General features: G+C 40.8%; 1 protein-coding gene across 1 annotated transcript in view; it reads left to right on the forward strand.

Moving 5' to 3' along the window:
• FOXK1 (forkhead box K1) overlaps nt 1–21,177 on the forward strand; it is a 58,424-nt gene that overhangs the window by 18,371 nt on the left and 18,876 nt on the right. Inside the window, exon 2 of the mRNA XM_067534289.1 lies at nt 14,184–14,381. Coding sequence (XP_067390390.1) covers nt 14,184–14,381 — 198 coding nt within the window. The remainder of the gene's footprint in view (nt 1–14,183; nt 14,382–21,177) is intronic.

Raw genomic sequence — 21,177 nt, forward strand, 5'->3', positions numbered from 1 at the left:
GTTTTACACTTTTCCTTCCTTGTAGCATGTTTAATTGATAAGTAAACTTGTCTTAATTGGGTCTAGAACAGGGCTGGTCAATTATTTTTTGTCAGGGTCCAAATTTCTTGGTCAAGGTATAGTAAAGGTCCAGACTCCAGAGAGGAGAATATAAAAAAACCCAAACAATAATGAGGACAATAAGTAAATAAAAAGATTCTGGGGTCCATTCAAAAGCATCTGGCGGTCCAGATTTGGCCCGTGGACTGCCAGTTGACTACCCCGGTCTAGAATTTCAGGCGTTTCATTAGGTTTGTAAATGACTAAGATTTTGATGTGTGGATCCCAGAGTTGCAAACCCTCTCTTGCTCTTGGCATCTGGGGACACAGTTGGAAAACAGTGTTTCTCTAGGGGAGCTTTTTCAGTAGGTTTTCAAGTATTGCATTGAGCTGAGTTGCTTGTATCTCATTAATTTACAAAGTAAAACCTTAGTGCCTGGGAAACTGGTTGAACTGAGCCATCTAAAAAGTTACACTACACACCTGAGTTTGGACCTCAGGGAACCTCCAGTCTGCCAGTTTCATTGTTTGTGTTAAACCGATAGCTAGGTCCAATTTTTGGATTTGTTCTCACTCTTCTATGAAATGCACTTTAGATACTTTGGAGAAATTATGTATTTTCATGCCCTATGGCTTTTATTTAGAAAGGATGGCAGGACTGGCTTTTTTACTATGCTGTATTGCTCAAAACTGAGAAGAGCAAAGAGACTGGCAAAGTGAACATTCAAATGGCAGAATAATAATGAATCTGACATCCCTAGACATTTGGCAATGGCAAATCCAAAACAGCACTGAAGAAACCATCAAAAGGTTTTAAAAGGCAGAATTAGGCACAAGACTTGATTTCATCTAGGAAAATTTAGTAGAGAGAAATAAACAGTCTAGCGCCCTTATACGAGACATTAACCAGTATTTTTTCTTGATAGGAACAATGTTGCTGTCATATATTTATTTTATTTTTGTGTGTGGATTTATCAATTTGATACGTGTGGTGTTGATGGTAATTAAAATGTGTCTTCTGGGCAGCCAACAAGAGAATCTGGTCAGGCTATCTGTATGGAGAATGGAATAGCTGATTTAAATTGCCCAGAATCATTTCAGTACAAACTTTTCTTGGAAACTTTCTCCCTTTCAGTGTTTGAAGTGTTCAAAGAGCCCTCACCATGCTCTCTCAAACTTTTTAAGGAATATATATTGCCATTGTACCATTTTGCTGTTGTGTGGTGTTAGGTTTTTTTAATATTTCTTTTCTCAGACTTGATTACACCAAGGTAGTGTGTACATAGACTGTTTGCTCTAGTCTAATCTGTATCTTGCTGACTCCTTTTGTGATGTCTAGTGTTTGGGATATCACTCTTCACTAATTCAGTAATGTGTGGTGTCAAACATGGATTGGGACATCGCTGAGTAACTAAATCAGGAGAAAAAAAAGGCATTTTTTGTGTGTGTGTATGTACATGTGGTGTCAGATTGGGGAATAGAACCCTGAAGTCTAGACTGCCTGTTCCCTGCTCTAAACCATCAACCACATTTCCCCTTCAATGGGAGTTTGATAAAATACCTGTTTAAAAATGTGCCTGTGTGTGGAAAGGTGTGTTAATACATTTGTGAGCCTTGATGAAATGGCATTATATTAAGTGGAGATCTGTGCAACGGCTGAATAGGAAATGTTCATTAGAACCAACTTACTTATTGGTGCTTTTGAGAGACATTTCTGTGTATAATTAGTCTTTTGCCTGATAAGGCAGGTAATGTTTGTTTTAAATAGATACAGTTGCACTAGCTCACACTCTCCGCCTGTGTGAAATCCTTTCTTCCTCTGCTGGAGACACTACTAATACATGGTAACATGCAGCGCTAGGCAAATTGCCAAGCAACCTGTGGTGTGTTCTCTTTGAATTGTACATAGATGAATTAGATTAAAAATTATTTACCATATATATGTAACTGTAACGAGAAATGTTAGTAAAACGTTTTATGTGTAAAAATGAGAAATGGCAGTTGATTTAATTTGATCTTCTGGAACTGGAGATGTGTTGAATCTGTTGAGCTCACTTAATTTGCATCCTTTCCTCGGGGACTATCACTGAATAAACTTTGGGAGCTTGAATCACATTAAAAAACACTTGTGTTGCAGCATGTAGAGGTTTCACATCCCAGTTGAGACTACATAAACCTACTTATGCTCCTTGTAAACACGACCTGCTGGTTGCTATGGCAGGATTACCATGGGTACAGGACAACTGGGAAACACTTGTTGGAATGCAGAAACTATTTTCATTCTTCTCCCCCTGTGTGTGTGTGTGTGTGTGTGTGTGTGTGTGTGTGTGTGTGTGTGTGTGTGTGTGTGTAAATTCAGGTTTGGAATAATTGGTGTTAACTCAGATGTTTTTAACTATCTTACATTTTCTTTGTATTTCAATAGGTTTTGATATTTCAGGTCCTCTGATATCTAGGTAGGTGAAATAATAACTACGTTAGGAAAGAGCCTTTTCCCACAATGAATGGCTTGCATTTCATGTTACACATATGCGGAAGGAGGGGTGTGTGTTTGCATGATGGGATACAGTTTTAGTCGGGATCTGAAATGGAGTAGTGCAGTGTTTGGAAAAGCATTAGTAGATATTTAGGCCAGAAGTCTAGTCTGACCTCCTTTATAATGCAGGCCAGAGAATTTTATCCAGTTAACCTTCCAGCATGAGGATGGGTGGAAATTCTGAAGGCAATCATGAAATTGCAGCTTGTTCAATCCAATAATCTAGGAATGTTGGCTGTGAAAGAAGTGCTTGGCAATTTCCAGGAGTATTCAGCTAGTCGAGGCTTAGCTGCTCAATAGGAGGCATTGTAGGCAATAGTGCAAGGACACTGATTATGGGGTAGCTTATGCAGCTAGTGTAGTCACAGCACATTTAGTATTATGAAGCTCAGTTACTTGAGTTCCTGGCTTGGGAAGGCAACAAAAATATCTGTCCGAGCCTTTTCTAATAAGCAATGTAAGAAAAACACACACAGTTGTAATTTTAAGTCCATTCTGGGGGAGGTAAATGTCTCTTTCTGCAACTGGAATGTTAAGAGTGACAGCTCACATCATATAAACTAGTCTTCATGGGAAGAATATAAGACAAGTGACTTATACAATTCTACTAATTGTAATGCTAGTTAGCAGGACTTGGTGCCACTCTTGCTACATCTAGACTTGTGTTCCATAGACGTTCAGTCAGAGTAAAAAAAATCTCTCCCTGAAGTTTTTACTCCGATAACGATAGCTATACAGAATGTATTCTGTTTTTTATTCCTTTATTTACTGGCAGTCTCTGCAGGTTCTGATACCAAATCTTCATTGGTTATATTGGCTAATGGTTCTAAGTGGCACACTCCCTGCTTCTTCTGAATATCAAAAATGGTTGCTGGTTTCATCAAGCTTTTTGCAGGCAGCAGGAGTTTGTCCCTAGATAGTCTGGCATTTTTAAGCAAAAAATCCTTTACCAGCTATGGACACACCAGTGCCTGCTGGAACCAGCTGGGTGGTTAGTACAATTTTCAGATACGTTCCTTTGTCTTGCATGTTTTCTGAGATTCAGGCTCTCCAGTTCTCCCAACAGCTGAAATGTCAGACTATTTGCCATTTGGCCCTGGGAAAGCCATTTGGTTCCGACTTGAGGTGCTGTTATACACTTGTTTGATAAAAAGATTTTGATCTTAAAAACAAATTTATTTTCTGACCAGCCTTGTGTGAATGTTTTTCTGGTGCTGAGTATGAGGGAGTAGTGGTAACGCCATACAGACTGAGAGCATATGGAATTCCATGGGTGAATTAATGACAGAAAGGTAAGGGAGGTGTTTACAAATCAAATGACATCTACAGAATGATAATGTTGCCACCCTCTGTGAGATAGCTGGAGGGACTTGCTGCTACTCCACCACGCTCCTTCCCCTGACTCCCACCTCCAGGTCCTCCAGTTGGTGAAATTGTTAATATTTTTTTTTTGGAAATGGTTGAGTTGGGAATCATTCAAAAGCCCTTTCTCCCACGATCACAATGGTACCAACCATGAACAAACCTAGAACAATTAAGTAGGTAGATATTCGAGAATACATTTAAAAATCAACTTTTAAAATTATACTTTAAGACAGGCATGTCAAACATGCAGTCCTCACAAAATTAAATAGTAGGGCTTGACTAACAGGACTGTGTTTATCAGTTAATGCTCAGAACGTGATACCTGATGAACTTTTTTATTGTTACAGATTAATATAAATAGAAGGGATGCTTCAAGTTGATTTGCCATCATTGGCAAAAAAACTGTTCAGTGTATTGATTATCATCTTTGTTTATTATGCCAAAAGAGATGTAACAAGGTACTGATTAATATGTCAGCATCCAGCCAGAAATTACTGGAATCAAGCTGCAAATGGTATGCATGTAGTTCCATAACATAATTAATACAATCCCAAAGTAATTTATTACAAGATGCTTGTTTTTACTTTGGTCTTGATGATTTTTAGACATCAGTGGGGAGACAGAGTACTGACCAATAGCTGAATCTTTGGAGAATACCATGGTGGAGGACCTAGTTAAATGCAACACTTATTGGCACCTTGCATGCTATAAGAAGTGACCCATAAACTGAATTTTGCAAGGTTGGAGAAGTGTATCAAGCATCAGAAAAAAGTTGAAGATGCCGGGACAAGTGCTAGCTGTCAGCCAGACATGCCTTACACTGGGTCCCAGGGCATGCATTTTAAGAAGAAAACCTTTCTGTAGCAAGCTGGAAGCCCCAAGGCATCCATTAAGCACAATTTTAACACATGAGACAGGTGAGAAACTGTATGAAGCAGTCACTGTTGGTGAGAACGTTGAATGGAAAGTAAAGTAAAGTAGGTGCATTGACCCAAAAGATGCCCACGCCTATGACATTGTGTATCACATTGAGTGCTATTCCAAGAATGTATGTAAGTGTTGAGTCAAAGGCAAAGGCAACAGAAACAATACTAATTTTACTACTGCAAACTGTGTGACTTGGGTGAAATTCATAAATTGCCTTGTATGTGCTCTGATGGATGGGAAAGTGGTGGTGATGGTTGATGCAGAGGCTAAGTATAGAGAAATTTGTGCTTTGAATGGGATTGAAGAGGAACGAATGCTACTTATCAGAAAGGCTCTTAAAGCACTTATAGAAGATGAACTGTGGGATGTGGATGTAGTTTTTAGCAATCCTACCCACAAAAATGAATCACAGTGCATATCTATAAAAGTTTACAAAAGACATGGTGCTATCAAAAGTGGAAGAAAGCACTAATGTCAATAGGAAAATGAAGACTGTTTGCAGCTACTAAATTTTTACAGAAAGCATTTTTCTGCAATATGTGGGAGTTTCAGGGATCCATAGCTGATGCCAAACCTGAAAAAATAATACTGCATGATGTGTACTAGTCATACTAGGGGTGCATTGGGTGGTGGTCATAATGACTTCAGCACCAGCAAGTCTGACAATGATCAAGTGGAGCACAAGGCGGCTATTACTGCAAAGCCTTGTGCATGAGTGGTTGAGTGAAAGACAGGTTGCCAACACACACACCACAACTGTGGAGCATATGAGTAATCTGCCACTACAAGAGGCTGTTGCTTTAACAGTTTATTCCAAACACTCTGACAAATTCCTGGTGTATCATATGCACAGCACTGGCATCTTTCATTGACTACAACAAAGTACTTTGCCTGGAGACTTCAGCTGCAAACAAAGTTCTTCACTGCATCAGCTATGGATCCCTGAAACTCTCACATATGGCAGAAAAAAATGCTGCTGATTGACTTGGATGAAACAATGCATATATGCCTGGCAAAGAGCAAACTAATGCTTATCCTGCATGGTCTTCCTAAACGAGCTCCTACTGACATGACTGGTACCTTATGCTAGCAAAAGCCTTTCAAGGTGGCAGTCATAGATGGTATAGCTGAGGTACAAGATCTTGACAAACCAGAAACTTAACCAAACATCATCAGGTGTTAACACTTCATTATGAGGCTACAGAAAAAATACTGGATCTATGACACAGTCCACCTTGAGTTTGGCATGTATGTAGGAGAATCAATTAAAAATATTACCAGAAAGAAGAGAATCCATGGCATTGCACCTGTCCACTACAAAATCAATGATTCCACGAACCTCTCCAATGTCACAGTGAAGATGCTACCATCTCATACTTGCACGAAGGACGAGTTAACCACTTACCTTGCAGGGAAAAACGGTCCCATATGCAGAGAGTTGCTTGAATAATTTTGTCATTGCATGGCATAATGAAGTTGCTGCCATGCACTGTTCAGTGTAGTTTCTTCACAGTTCCCATGAGGAGACTGTGGTTCAGCCTCCACAGGCTGAATTTGATCCCCTGTCTATATACCAATGAGCATTTCACTCAGCAGATAAATAAATGAACTAGTTAAGCAGATGACTTAGCCAGTTTTTCACAGGCATTGCTAATGAAGTGAGTCTTGGGAACAAAGTGGGTTTTAAGAAAAAGTTCTGTTTTGGAGAAAAAAACCAAAGGACTGGGAAGGTATCTAGGTAAAATCAAAGTAAAAAATGGGTGTTTGAATGGTACTTTCCTGGGTATTAACTAGTGGGATAGCTCTCAGAGACTTGGTGTATGCATTTGCAATATAGATATCTGCTAACATTCATTACAGTGTCCACCCAGAGAAGCTTTATTTAAAGTTGAACAGTGGACTTCACTGCATCCCTCTTGTTTCAGACAGCTATAACTTTGGCAGAAATACTCCTTTCCAGCATGATACTTTCCATGCTTAGACTCAGGTTGAGAGCAAGTTTATTTTTGCCAAGTTAGACAAAATTTGGTTTGGCGTGAGAGTTACTGGAATTCAAAAAACAAACATTCTGAGTTTGACCCTTTTTGGACTCAAATAGCACAAACTACTTTGGGTTTTAAAAGCTGAAGTTTGCATGATATCTATCCGTAAGAGGGACAAATTATTTTACATCTGCAAAGTAAGAGAGGTGTAAATCAACAACCGTCAATTATCAAATGATGTACTGAGCATGCACAGCTCACTTCTTTTCTAATGACCAAAAGTATTGTTACAATTTAGTTCCAGCAAATAATGTTAATCTGAAGTATTAGCTCTGTTGTCAAAAATGGTTCCTTCATCAGTTTGGAGGCAGCTCTTCAAGAGTTAGGTTCATACTTGGGCCAAAGTGAGGCAGATCATTGAAGCTTCTAGGTAATCCGAGGATGGCATTGGGCATGCTGAGACCTAAACTTTACCAGTAGTTCTTCCTTTGCATTGAGACATTTCCTTTTCGATTGCTCCTTTGCACTATGGGAACATGGAATGGATTGTTTTCTCCTAACTTATGGAGAAGTTGATTTTCATAGCTAGACCTGACTAAATTTTCTTTCTCTTCACTAGATTTTTGTCTCACATTAATAAAATATCAGTTATCTTGAAGTGCTTAACACATTTGTAAAGGTTGCTGTGGATGTTCCTCAAATGGTTGTTTCAGGCTACAAATGTTGGTTTTTATCCTAGGGATGAATAAAGGAAAATTGTTGGTAGCTTGGAGCAAATGTGTGAGGATTGTCCACATCAGCCTGTAAAAAGTGTGTCAGGTATCTTGAGGTCACTTGGAATAATTAATCTGACAAATAAAGTGAGGGCTTGTCTTCACTAAACTTTTTATTTTATTATGCCATAGATGTGCTTGTTATCTTAAATAGTGTCCCACTGCAGGGAGTTCACATTCTGAAATGTACATTCTAGTAGCAGAAAGCCTGTGTTGTTCTACGGGTGCAATTCCTAAAGTCAAAGTCCTAGCATTTAAAAACTGAATGGTAACAGACCACAAAACCCAGTGATGATTCAACCTGGTGATATGCTGAACAAAGCTCTTGAATAAAGAGCTGCTTCCATCACTTCACACTGATTCAACAGACATTTTAGTCTATATCTTAACACACAACAACATTCCTGGAATTTTATTATGTAGATTGATAGGTGTAAAAAGATTATGGTCCTTGGATTGAGGTTAGGCACAGTTATAGAGACAGAGTAAGGTGTTTTTTTTTTTTTTTTCAATGACTCTAAGAAGGCTTGTAATGAAACCCTGGTTGCAGCTACTTATGACAGTGGCTCTGTTACCATCACAATTGTTGCTGTGATTGGCACTCTGGCGATGCCAGTATAAATTGAGGAACTGATTGATTCTAGAACCTCTTCACCCCTTGACGCAGGGCTAAATCTCATGGGTGGGATGGTTGGCAGAAGATGGAATGGCTGCTGCCTGCATTGCTCATGTTCCATGAATAACAGGAAGATTTCAGTCTTTAAAGGCTATCAGCACAGCACTATTTGCAAGCACTAAAATTCTCACCGTTTAAAAAGAAAAAAAAAAAAAAGGCAGCATGATCTTCACTCCCTTACTTTCTATTCTAAGTGAACCCTTGAAACGCCATTCTCAAATTCCCCAGAGTGTATATATATTTATAATGAAGCATTCCATAAAATACCATTCTTCCCCGAACCGCACTGGAATGCCACTCTGAAATGCAGATGACTCTAGCGTACAGACGCTTGTTTCTGAACCTTTTCAGTACGACGGGATCACATGTGCCATGATAGGACAGGGAGGATAAGCAGAGGTGGCACTGACTTGCTGATGAGTAATGCATGTATAGTAGAGCTAGAGTTTACTTCAACTTTTGTTCTTGCTTTGTATTTTTCCTACAGTCTCTACTCTCTGACAAACTGTAACACTTTATTTTTTTTACCTAGGATCTTTCATAAGCATTGCATCTTCATTTTGTTGTCTTGCTTTTCTGTGATGATTTAACTTGACTTATTGAGTCTATGAATCTTTACTTTCAAATGTTGTTTCCTGATCCTTTTAATCCCTAATGTATCTTCCCTTTTCCATTATGCATCAGAGCTTAACAGGAGCCATTGGGTCTTGAAGCCACACAGTGGGCTCTAAGAAAGAAACCAAGGCTGTAATATCCTCTTTGACTAGCTATGTAAGTGTCTTGTCTAATGTATCTCACTTCAGTATAGAATCATGCAACGGGAAAGACTTTTCGTTTTGGTTTCTTTTCTTTCAAACAATTTCCCCTACAGTCTCCTTTGGAGCATGAGCGTTTACGTAAAGTCTAGCGTTTTATTTTCAGATCTTACGTAGATGAAATGCATGTGGTCACTATCGTTGGTTCACCACATGAAGGTTGCCTTCGTGTGTGCTGTGTTGTCCAGGGTGAGGAGGATGGCTAGGAAGATTTTGAAAAACTGTCTTTTCTATATGTTGATACCAGCAGCACCCGCACCTCAGCAGTCAGGAGCAGCAGCAGCTCCATGATACAACCATCGTAGCTTGTCTTTTGCCTTGTGTGGCAGGAGCATAGCAAGCACTCTGGAATTTATGCAGGCAGCAAACAGTCTGTTTTCTTCAACTTGCATCATGCCCGTGATGTCCCAAGGCAGAATTGCTTTTATACACTTTATAGAGGTGCTGTCAGATGGAGAGACCTAGCTGTTTTTAAAAACAAAAACCCAGACACACAACCTAACTATGTCAGTCATTGCAAGACATGCAAACTCCTCTCCTACAAGAAATTAAAGTTTTAAGTTATGGAGTATGTTGTGACAATCTACCACTAACTGACAGATAGTTATATGGCCAGTTATTATCAGATATAAATGTCAGTGGCAAGTGTTGTGTAAAACGTACTGCTTTACAGAGCGCTACTGTGGTATGCAATCATATCAGCTAGGAAATTGAGAGGTACCAGAAGAGGATGGTGCTTCTTCAGCAGCGCACTGTTGTGTTGTGTGTAATCTGTGCTTTCGCAAAGTGGCCCCTTTTTTTGATGGAAACATTAAAGAATATAGGCTGGTAGGAGCCCTTGAAGAGCATGTGCAGTATGAATCAAACACTGTGACTTATTTGAAGCTTTTTTAACAGATTTGGTTTTTTTAAAAATAAACATACACAGTCCTGACTTAGCAGGGCAGAACACTCAGCACTGTCTTTTCCTTTGCAAAAGCATAATCCCAGGCACCTATAAATCCCACATCAATATAGACACCACCCCTCCTACTGCCTTCTCAAATAAACTCACCTCGTGTCCTACACTTCAGTGTAGATTTAGGGTGAATTTTTGGGAGGAGAGGAGAAAAGGAACTAAGGCCTGGTCTCTACTGCCAGCGAAATTCGGTGGCAGTCGATGGGAGTTACTCTATGTAGCTTGTGTAATTCCTGTCAACTTTGTAAATTCTGTTTAGCGCACTGTGTCCACTGTGCTGTGCCGACGGGAAATGTGTACCCGTCGACGCAGCACTATGCTTTTTTTGGAGGTGGTTTTAATAGATTGACTTCTGGATCGATTGAGCAGGTCTCCACTTCCGCTCAGTCCATCTGGACAGATCGATTCTGCCATCAGTGTAGACAATACCCAAAAAGAACACTCAAAAAGTTTAGTGTCAAAGAAAAAACTGCACTCAGTCGCATCATAATTGGAAACAGAGCTTTTGCTGGTGAAAACGTAGGGAGATCCCATACATTTCTGACAGGCTTGCTTTCCAGCTGGTTTCTCCCCAGTGCAGGTCCATAATAATTAGTGAATGTTTTTGCATAGTGTTGTGAAGCATTAGCTCAAATACTGTCAATAATCCTTAATACAGGTAGACTAGCCAATGTTAGCAGTCTCAAACAGAACCAAGCCATAACAGCAATATGTTTTCCTTCAGCACCTGATTCTACTAGGATACTCACCTCAAACGGTGTTGAGGTTGATGGGAATCTGGAGTGCATGCTTCCCAGTGGGGTTGATTTCTTAGGCTCTGGCTACATTAGAAAAAATTGTAACTATGTTTAGGTATGTAGTAAGATGCTGCTGTAATGTTCTTCAATAGCATAAAGCTACCACCAGATTTTAAATCAGATTTCGCTCTAGTAATGAAATTGTTGGAAGCCCCCTGAAGCTCTGTCTAGGCTAACATTCCTGCCATTGCTATTACCGGCGGAGCTGCAGCTGTGGGAAGCTATAAGAAAAGTCAGTGTGGACAAGGCCTTGATAAGCAAAGTGCATTCACACATACCTACCATATCTGATTTTGTAACGCAGTTTTCTGTCAAAATGTCCGTCTCCGTGCTATCGAGGGGAGACTATGCTGAAAGTGGTTGTAGTTCTCTGGGTTCTATTTCAGTGGAGAGGGAATCCTGCAGCTCTTAACATGAAATCAGAGCAGCAAATGGATTGATCTTTTGTTCATGCTGTAGGCCCTCCGCTCCTGATTCTACTTCTCCCTTCCAGTTTGAGGGTGTGGCTAAATCATGAGACTGAATCAGATTACGTTGGCTCCATAGCCCTACCTGCCGCAACGTTAAATGGTCCTGTTCTAAACAGACATTAACCGGGCTAGTTCACACTCTGTACCTCATATTTACTTGTGTTTGGGGAGCAGCAGCATTAAAATACAACAGCAATTGAAGCAATGTTATCTAGAAAGCCTAAAAAATATAAGGCAAAACAAAGGAATATCATAAAAAGGAAGAGAGACGGATATGGGGTCACTCTCAAGGAGCTATTAGTGGCTAAAACACACACCCACTAATGATAAAGTAGAGGTGTTGAATGATGGAGAAGCTGAGAGGTGTCTGGGGTGAGTGAGTTCCTGGTTCTAAGGACCATTCCTGCAGAATTACAGTCAGACAATGGAATGGATTAAGTGGTGCTGGAACACAGATGCCCGTTAGGATGAGACTGAAGTAGGAGGTCTAGAATATACAGCTGCTGTTCATATATATCTGTCCTATACAATAATGCCATGGGGCCTTGTACAATTAAACCTATTAAGATCAGGAGCAGCTTGGAACCACTAAAAACTTCAGTAAACATATATTTCTTCAGTCTTGACTCAAATGAGGGGACAGACTGGGCATCTGGTATTATAACAGAGAATTCCATAACAATGAAATATAGGCCAGCCTTCCCCATTAAGAAGCTTTAAAAAATGTCTAAACATTGTGTTTACTAGTTTAAAGCCTTAGTCTGTGATGCTCATTGCAGTTTAATACTCTTGCTTTCTGTGAGGAAACCCATGGAGTGTACAAAAGTGTAACCCTGAGTGTTCTCTCAACAATCCTGTTGTAGGTTGGTCATGCTGGGCTTTGTCTGTTAGTACCAGACACTTTGCAGGTGTGTAACAGTCTGTGGCAAATTGCTCTCTCAGCAAAAGTGCAGTGGGGAGCATGTCTTGTAAGGTTAAATAAACATGGCTGGGATGCATTGCCAGTGTGGATTTTCTATTTAATACGTTGTTGAATGCAGGTGGCAGGGCCTCTGAAGTGAATTCAATACTACACAAACTCCTACCATATTCAGCAGAGCCAATGTGCTTCCAAGCCCCTGAATGCTGAGCAAACTCACATGGGAAATGAAATGGGGACAAGGAGGAGAGTCGCATTCCTGAAAGATAATTTTGCACTAATCATTGCTGATTCCTAAAAAGCACCTTGGGGAGAAGTGAGCAGTGTCTACAGTGAGAAACTGAGGGAGATCTTCCACCTTGACTCTAGCAGCAAATTGTTCTCCTTCCATCAGCACTAGCAACAGTAGAAACACTTGTGTAGATCAGCCACAGGGGTTCTTACCATCATATCCTCTAGTTCTGCAAGGTTTAATAACTCTGACGTTAAAATGCTTGTGCGCAGTCCACTCTAGTGTTCCTGGCATTGCTAGCACGTGGGAAGCTGCACCAGATTGGTGTTAGAGCAGTGTTGGGCTCTTCCCTCATTTTCTCACTGTAGACAAGACCCTGGGTATCATCATAATTATATTCTGCTGACTTTTCCCATGCTGCAGCCTGCTACCCTGTCTTTCTCTCCTGCCTCACTGATGCTGCTGCAAGTAAAAATGGTCATGCAGTGATCTGTGGACTGCTTATATTGATTATACATTATTGACTAAATAGAAGCATGGTAAGGGGGAGTGTGCAGAACACTAAAGTTCACAGCTTGATATATACTGAAAACACTAAATGAAATGTTCCGTGTAAACATGGAAAATACTAGAAAGTTAACTTCCCACTGAATTTCCCAATGCCTTTCTAGGGCTGTACTGAGGGTTGTGACAAAAATATGTGCTAGATAAAATTGAAAGAGCTCTACCAAGGCCTCAGTGGTTTACTGAGTCCTGTTCTGGCTGCGTTAGTGACTTCCCTTTGGACTGCATGGGTTAGTATCTGTCACTAAATAAGCTTTTCTGTTGTTGATCAGAAACCAGCTTGATCAGTGATAACTCATTAGCACTGCCTCATGTGGTGTAATGGGTAAATTTTGCCTAATGTGCTGTGGTACGAACAGAAATGCTATTGACAGGACTATTGTTTTCACATAGTATATAACAGCTGTCCAGGTCACACCGTAAAGGCTTTTAAGGCTTATTGCTGAGTCTTTGGTCCTTATGGCTCTTCTGCTTCATATTGTTTGTGGTTAGGTATTTTCGGTAACCTGATGAAATTTGTTACTGTAACAAACTATACCCAACAAAGTGTATGCTCTTAGCATGTGGCATCAGGTGTCTTCGAGGTATGAAAATGGAGGTTGGAAATAGGCTACTTGAGGTCCTTCCCATCCCCACAGAAAGTGACATCTCCAGAAGGAAGCCTTTCTAGGCACAGGGGGACAGCACACTGCCATGAAAATATATAGTCTTCCTTGTACTTCTGAGCAGCAGAGTCAGTAAAATATAAACATTACCGCAAGGACTATAATTCAGTGTTTAGGGCCAGGAGCCTTGAAATTGGCCAGTTTGGGTTCTGCTTCTTGCTTGGCCATTGATTCACTTCTAGGCCTAAGGCAAGGTCACTTAACTTTTCCAAACCTCAGTTGATGTATGTGTAAAATGGGCATAATACTATTTATCCTCACAAGGTTGCTGTAGGCTTCATGAATGTTAAGTGAGTTATGATTCTGGGAGGAAAAGTGCTGTAGAGAGATCTAAACTCTTACTGTATTAATTCATTAGTGCTACACGGATTAATGACAATACCTCTCTGCATGTACTTGCACGTTCCATCCAACTGGTTTATGCTCAGTACATTGATCCTTTCTCTCTCTCCCTCCCTTTTGCAGGTGTACTTTCCGATTCCCTAGTACGGTCATAAAGATCCAATTCACATCTTTATACCATAAAGAGGAAGTGAAGGAGGACGCTTCATCACCTCCCCTGCGGCCGCTCTATCCTCAGATATCACCTCTGAAGATACACATTCCGGAGCCGGATCTCCGGAGCTTGGTCAGCCCCCTGCCGTCCCCCACTGGCACGATCAGGTAAGGTGCCTGCTATACAAAGTGCAGAGAGGGTTCTGGTCTTCACTCCTGGTGGTGGCTGGAGATGCCATCCACATTCTCCAGGCACCAAACCTCATCAGACCTAGCACTGTTTACCCAGTATACTTGATGCATGAAATTCCCCATTAAAAATAACTTGAATATCTGATATTCCAAATCATGGAAGCCATTTAAAGATGAACTGTAAAGTCCTGAGGGTAGGGGATAGAGATTTAAGATCTCAAATCATTAGTAGAATAAACATGTAGAACTAAAAATTAAAGAATGAGAAAAGGGCATAGAGTGAAACTACTTCCTTGATGGTCTTGGGATGATCTATTCCATTAAGTGCTCCCGAAGTGAGCATACATTTATTTGCCTGTTATGTTGCTTTATTTGTTGTTATAAATTTTATTTTTATTTCCATAAGTTAGTTTTTTGGGTTTTTTTTGTTTTTTTTAATTTAATTGGAGCCAGCATGTTCCCTGAAGCAGGGGCAAAGGTAGCCAATCAGTAGGATATTGGTCAGACACTGCCCACTGATGGACTTCAGAGATTTGAGTATTTTCTATTATGTAGATTATTAATAAAGGTTCAGAAGTTTTAGCTAATCAGAAAATCAAATAATTCTTTCCTTGCTTCTCAGCCAACAGTTGATAGTGAAGAGCCAAAGTTAGAGCTCATAATACTAGGCTTCCTTACTTGCATGAAGTATAGTTCAAGACATTTACTGTTACAGTAGGAGATCTTATACAAACTCAACTACAGTTGTCAAAACAACTAATGTATGTTTAGTGATGTAATGGCCTTGATTTGTTTTTTCTTACTCACCAGTTTGTAAAATGTGGTAATGCACAACGGATTTCCTGCATATTAGTGCTAATGCAATTAGTAATATTAAAATGTGAATGACTTTGGTGTCATGAAGGCAGCGTTTTGGCTTTGCCTAGGAAACACATTGCTTGTTTGGGTAAACTTTTTCCTCTTTTTTGTGATGTTGCACTGCTCTTTAATGTAGATGCTCTAGAAGGAGTATACCCAAACAAGCAACCTGCTGGTGATGGGTGTGGTTTGAGTCCTCTGTTCAGGCAGCATTTTAGTTTGTATTGAGCCTCTTCTTTTAAATTTAAGTTAGTTGCAGCAAGGAGTAGGAGGGGGGTAGTTTCTTTGCCCGCATATGGTACCTAGTTTTCCATTCAGTCATTTTGTGTCAGGCAGCACAATGCAGCTTGTGTTACTAACAGAGGGTGCACCTTTGACTCTGGCATACGTCTGCAACGGATATTTGACTCCACTAAAATGTTTTTTGTTTTGTTTTGCATAGGGAGAGAGTGGAAATAATAGTGCTGAATTCTGCTCAGCCCATAGTAGGGTGTTCACCAAAGATGATTGATGTTTGCATCCGTTTGCCTTAGCAGAAGCAAATCCGGCAGAGTTTTCTAAAACCTCAAAAACTTCTGAGGTTTTGCTTGCCCAAACCCCTTTTGTTTTGTGTTCCTCTTGTTGGGGAGGACTGACGTGTTTATAAACATCCCTGTTCTGCTCCTCGCCCCCTCCTTCTCTCCACCCTCATATCCTGTCTTTCGTGTTTCAGGAAGTGAATGAGAGCTGCATTTTTTTTTCCTTGAGAAAGCCAATGCTCTTTGCCCAGCAGATAAACTGGATCTCCAGAGTGTGAATTTCAGTGCAGCCTCCTGCCAGGCCTCAGTCTCGCTGTGTTGGCTCACCACGCTGAGATAAAATGCTGCAAGCTGTGGCAGTGCCTTCATCCCCTTTCGAAGAAAATATTTTTGAGGCCTGGAGAGAACTCGCTCCCTGGGCCCTCGCTCCCCCTGTTTATTCCCTCCCTGTGTTGGGAGGAGGTTTTCATTAGCTCAGCTCCACTCCCTTACCGCTCCCTTTCCAGTATTTACTTTCCAAATTTGGTGTGTGTTTGGCTTGCCCTTTCCTGATTGGTTGATGGAAAATTGTTGTAGTTTGTAGATCCTATGTCGGGTTTGTTTCCTTTTTGGAAAGTGGCCCCTGCCCCTCCATCCTTTCCATCCTTTCTGGCTGGGTTAGTAGTGATACTATACCTGCAGGAACGAACACCCATGCACTGTTCAAAACAAACAGTCCAGTCCCCACCCTGCCCTCCTGACCCCATCTCTTGCTCTGCCTTTCTGTTTACATTTTAGCTTGCTTCTCTGCAGGTTCTCCACTGCAGGTCTCTGCTTTTTTTCCAGCCTATTTATTTTCTCTCTGAGAAGTGCACCGCCTAGAGAGAGAATGAGCTTTATTTAAACAAAACCAAATCTGCCAACCTCAGCAGCTCCACAGTGTGAGACCTCTTCTCGCTTCTTGGAGGAAATTATTCCACTCTTTGCTTAGTCAGGGGTACTTTGTCTCCAGGAGTACATCTGTACATGTGGTTGAATCCTGTTTTGGCGTTGCATGGCTTCAAGGAAAAATGTATTGGCTGGCAGCAGACTGTGAAAGTCTGAGAAACAGATCCTAGTGCTATTTCCTTCTGTTTGAGGTTAGAATTCCTTTAAAAAACACTGCTGTACTCTGCGTTGCTGGTGCCAAGATGGGAAAGAAATCCAGATAGGTCTCTGTCAGTAGGAAGCTGGTAAAAGCAGCCTGTCCATAAGATCATAAGAAAGGACAGCATTGTACTCAATCAGGCAGAAAAAATCCTTTTCTGTTGATTCAGGGCATTGAATAACTTCTGTGTGGATGAGAACCATGTGCTGTTATTCTAAATTGATTTCAGTCTGTGAAATACACCTGACTGTCACAATAAATCTCATGAATTATGGAACTACCTTTGACGTAGGGCTTTCGGGCTCTGATGCTCCATTACAAACACCCTCTTTTGATAACACACACCTGATTGTAACCCTTGAATGTACTGCAAAATCCGACTGAATTAGAAGATCTGGTTATGCCATAGATTAGTCCCATCCACCCTGAACACGTTTTCAGGGTCTTACAACCAGATCCTCAGACTTGGCTGTCTTGTAGTGTAGACAAGCCTTAGAGATGAGGTCTGCTGCAGAGGTTCTTTCCCAAGCACTCGCTTAGCATCACTTGGAGACAAAATTTAAAATGGTTTAAATCTTTTATTTTCATCTGGCTTTGTTACTAACAACCCTGTAGTAACTTAACTTTGTTTTTCAAATGAAATTTGAAACTTGGGATTTTGTCAGCATTTCTGAAAATGGAGGCAGTTCTGTTTGTGTGTCAGGGTCAACAGTGCACGACTGCAGGAGTAACAGGAGGCTGTGGCATCCTGCCTTGTGCTCATTTGCTTTTTGAAAAAGTGCATACAAAATCTAATCAGTAAAAATATAATGAAATTTAGAGCGAGATGCTGTTTTTTTAAATTTAGCTCTAAGCGTTGTCTTGCAGGTTTTCAAACTCTCTTACTGTGTGGATGGACCACTTTCTTAAAACAGACATTATCACGAACACCTCACCGTCCAGTGGCAAGTCTTTCCCATCGGAGCTGTTGTTCTTGGTTACAAACTTTGTCACAGTTGGAACTTTACACCCCAAATCACCTGAAATGAAGGCTGTGAAGCACTAATGCAGGATGCAGAGAGTGGCATGAATTTGGCAGTTCACTTAGTTGAAAAGACTCTGGAGATCCTAGGCGATGGGGCTACAGTGAGCAGCAAATATTCTCGCCTGTGGGTTTAGAAGTGTCTCACCACTGATACAAAGGCAACTCTGCAGAGCTAGACGTTCTCTGTGGACCACAGTTTAAGAATTAGGTCTTGTCCACATGGGAAAGATGCATGGGTATAATCTAAACTAAGAATTTAAATCAGCTTTGTTAAACCAGTGCAAACCCTGTGTGGACACTTATTTTGGTAGACAAGCGATTTATTTAAATGTAACTTAAACCTGGTCCCAATTGACTTAAGGTAAACCAAAAAGAGCCACTCTTTGTACCAGAATGAGCGTCCATACAGTGTTACAAGTTTCTGTGTAGCCAAGGATGTGCTGTGCTATTGCCTAAGAACCCAAAAATGTGACTGTAAGATGACTGTCAGCAGGAAAGAAAACTGACCAGTCTATTCTCATTGTCCAAACTGAGTGAGTTAATGGCGTAAGGAATGAAAGGTAGGGTTTAAAAATGTATTTGTTTTTAATATCATCGGGTGTGACTAGTGAAGCAGGGAGCATAAATGAATTGAATTGCCAGATTTTCAAAGACTTGAATATTCGCATAATTCACCTCATAATATGCAAGTATTATTGGGAGTACAGATGCTTTTGTTCTAGTCTAATTTTTCTATTTTCGCAATGCAATGCTAATGGTGTTCTGCGCTATTGGGAGACAGCGGGCTTTAATAGTGGGATGAGGATGAATGTGGAATTCAGGAACTGAGTTCTAATCTTGGTCCAGCCACTGACTTGCTTTGTGGTCTTGGGCAAATCACTTAACCTCTCTGCCACCGATCTCTCTCCCTCCTCCCCCGCCTTTCCATATGTGAAATATGGGTAATGGCTATCTCCTAAAGCTGTGTTGTAGATGAAATTGTGTATGGTTCTTGAAACATGTGAAGTGCTGTAGGAATGTTAGTAGTATTATGGGCCATATTGTATTACTTGTGTGAAAAGTGCTTGATCTGCCTTGCTTCCAGCTCAAGCTTAGTAAGACACTGGTTGCCTTTGACAGAATATAGATCAACCCTGCAGTTGATCTATTTCAGGTTATTTAGGATTTAATCCAAATTAATGTTTTATTCCAATAAGTGTATAGTGGGGAAAGCTGAGGTAACACCAAATTCAGTTACGCATCCTGTTCTGGTCAGGATTCCTATTCATATCCCCCATAACCCTGTGTTCCAGGATCTCCTTTGGGTTTTCCTTTGCTCTAATGCTATTAACACTTTGCAGTCAGTGAAGCACTCTGAGATGGGCATTTTGTGGACGTCCTGTGTTGTCTTGGTCATTCAGTACTCTCTGGGAACAGAATACTCAGCATGGTGATGTGGTGATTCCTCAGAATTGGGAGGTGAGGGATAATCAAGCTGCAAGCCAAATAACCTGACACACACAAATCCTATTGGCAAGCTTCACCAGGCTTGGAAATCCCTGTGCATGGTTTATTTCAGATGGAGGCCATGTGCTAGAGAGGACACTGCAGATGTGTCACCAGCAACACAGGCACTTCCTCTTCCTTCTATCTCTTCTGATCAGCGGTGGAATAAAGGCTTCATTGACTCAAAAGGCAGAGTGAGCTCACTTTCTTTTAGAAGGGAAGCTACTGGAGCAGGGGGAAGTACTAAGAGATTGAGCCTTTGTGGATAGTTTAACTTTCCCTGGTTGTGGCTTGTTTTGTTTTATTTTTCTTTGATATTTAACCAGGCAGACCTGTTTTCTGAGAGATGTCCCTCCCTTTAGTATCCAGCATGGTTTGGCAGCCTCACCATTTATGACTGCATTTCTGAAACTTGTCTAAAACATGCAGCATGCAAGGACCTGCCTTTCTTTGATTTACATTTTTGGGGATAGGCTGTGAGAGGTTGAGGAGGGAGAAGCTGATGGAGGATTCCTTGGCTATTATATGTGACTGGTGTAGTATGGAAACTGTTATTTCTCAGTTGTCTTGCAAACCGAAGCACTGTACTTTGACCAGTGCTTGCTTATTGCTTGTGGAAAGGCTCCTACATTGTTTGGTGTATCTCATGGAGGCTCATAGAATATGATAGTGTCTGGGACTTTTAACTGCAGAAAATTAAATTGTGTATCCAAAGAAAAAGGCTGCCAGATGGGTTTTGGGGAGGAGGAAAGTGGGAAAGCATGGCCGTTGCCCATAAATGAGCATCCTCCATTTGTACTGCATGGACATTGAAATGAACTGCCCTCTCTTAGGGCTGATCAGCACTGAAGAGTTTTGTCGACAAAAGTCAGTTTTTGTCGGAAAAACAATGGAGATGCATGCACTGAAAAGCTCCCCCCACTGATGTAACTCCCCTGCTATGCGGTCATAATGAAGCCACCTCAATGAGAAGTGTAGGGCTTATGTCGGCTTAGTTAGGGTGACACGGTGTCTATGTAGACACCGTGTTCCTTGCATCTGCTGTGGGGCTGTCATTCTTGAGAAAGTATGTACTTAAATTTTCCATGCAGTTTCAATTGGATATACCGTTTGCTTCCTTTCCGAGTTGTTAGAAATGCTGCATTGCACCCAAATGTGGCTGCATTTCACTGGTGTTTGAATGATGCGTGTCTGTAGCTTGCATATCAATGTCCAAAGTGGTTTGAAATGAAAGAGACAAGATTTATTTTACTGCCCAAGAGGTGTATTCCAAATTTTCTTCAATAGCAATGGCCTAATGCAGAACTGAGCCAGATTAAACAGTGTGCCAAGTTCTATTATCTGTAGTTTTATCAGTAACAATTACAGTAGTATTAAACTAGATCCAGTTTTTTTGTAGTATTTGCTTACCAAAATATTTATATCCTGCACTGTATTATCCTAGACCACGTGGCTTTGTTTTTTGCATTAATCTTCTAATATGAACAGCTTTGTGTTTGGGAAAATAGCCTTTGTTTACCTCTGGAGACTTCTTTTTTTTAAAGGGTGTGAGCAGTTGCACGCTTCCCCTGGCTAGCTGCTGTTAGGGGATAGTGAGGAGAATTCCAGGAACTCTAGGAAATCAATAAGTCACTGCATTGTGTTTGTGTTTGCTTTAAACTACATTGAACTCTAATTTTGACTTAACCCTTAGGACACTTGTTCACGGTGAGCATGTCTACACATGGGGCTGGGGGAGAAACAGTGGCAGAGAGTCTCAGA

The sequence above is a fragment of the Emydura macquarii genome, unplaced genomic scaffold (assembly GCF_026122565.2).
Source record: "Emydura macquarii macquarii isolate MOO-44397 ecotype Brisbane River unplaced genomic scaffold, CSIRO-AGI_Emac_v2 contig_3390, whole genome shotgun sequence".
NCBI classification, from domain to species: domain Eukaryota; kingdom Metazoa; phylum Chordata; order Testudines; family Chelidae; genus Emydura; species Emydura macquarii.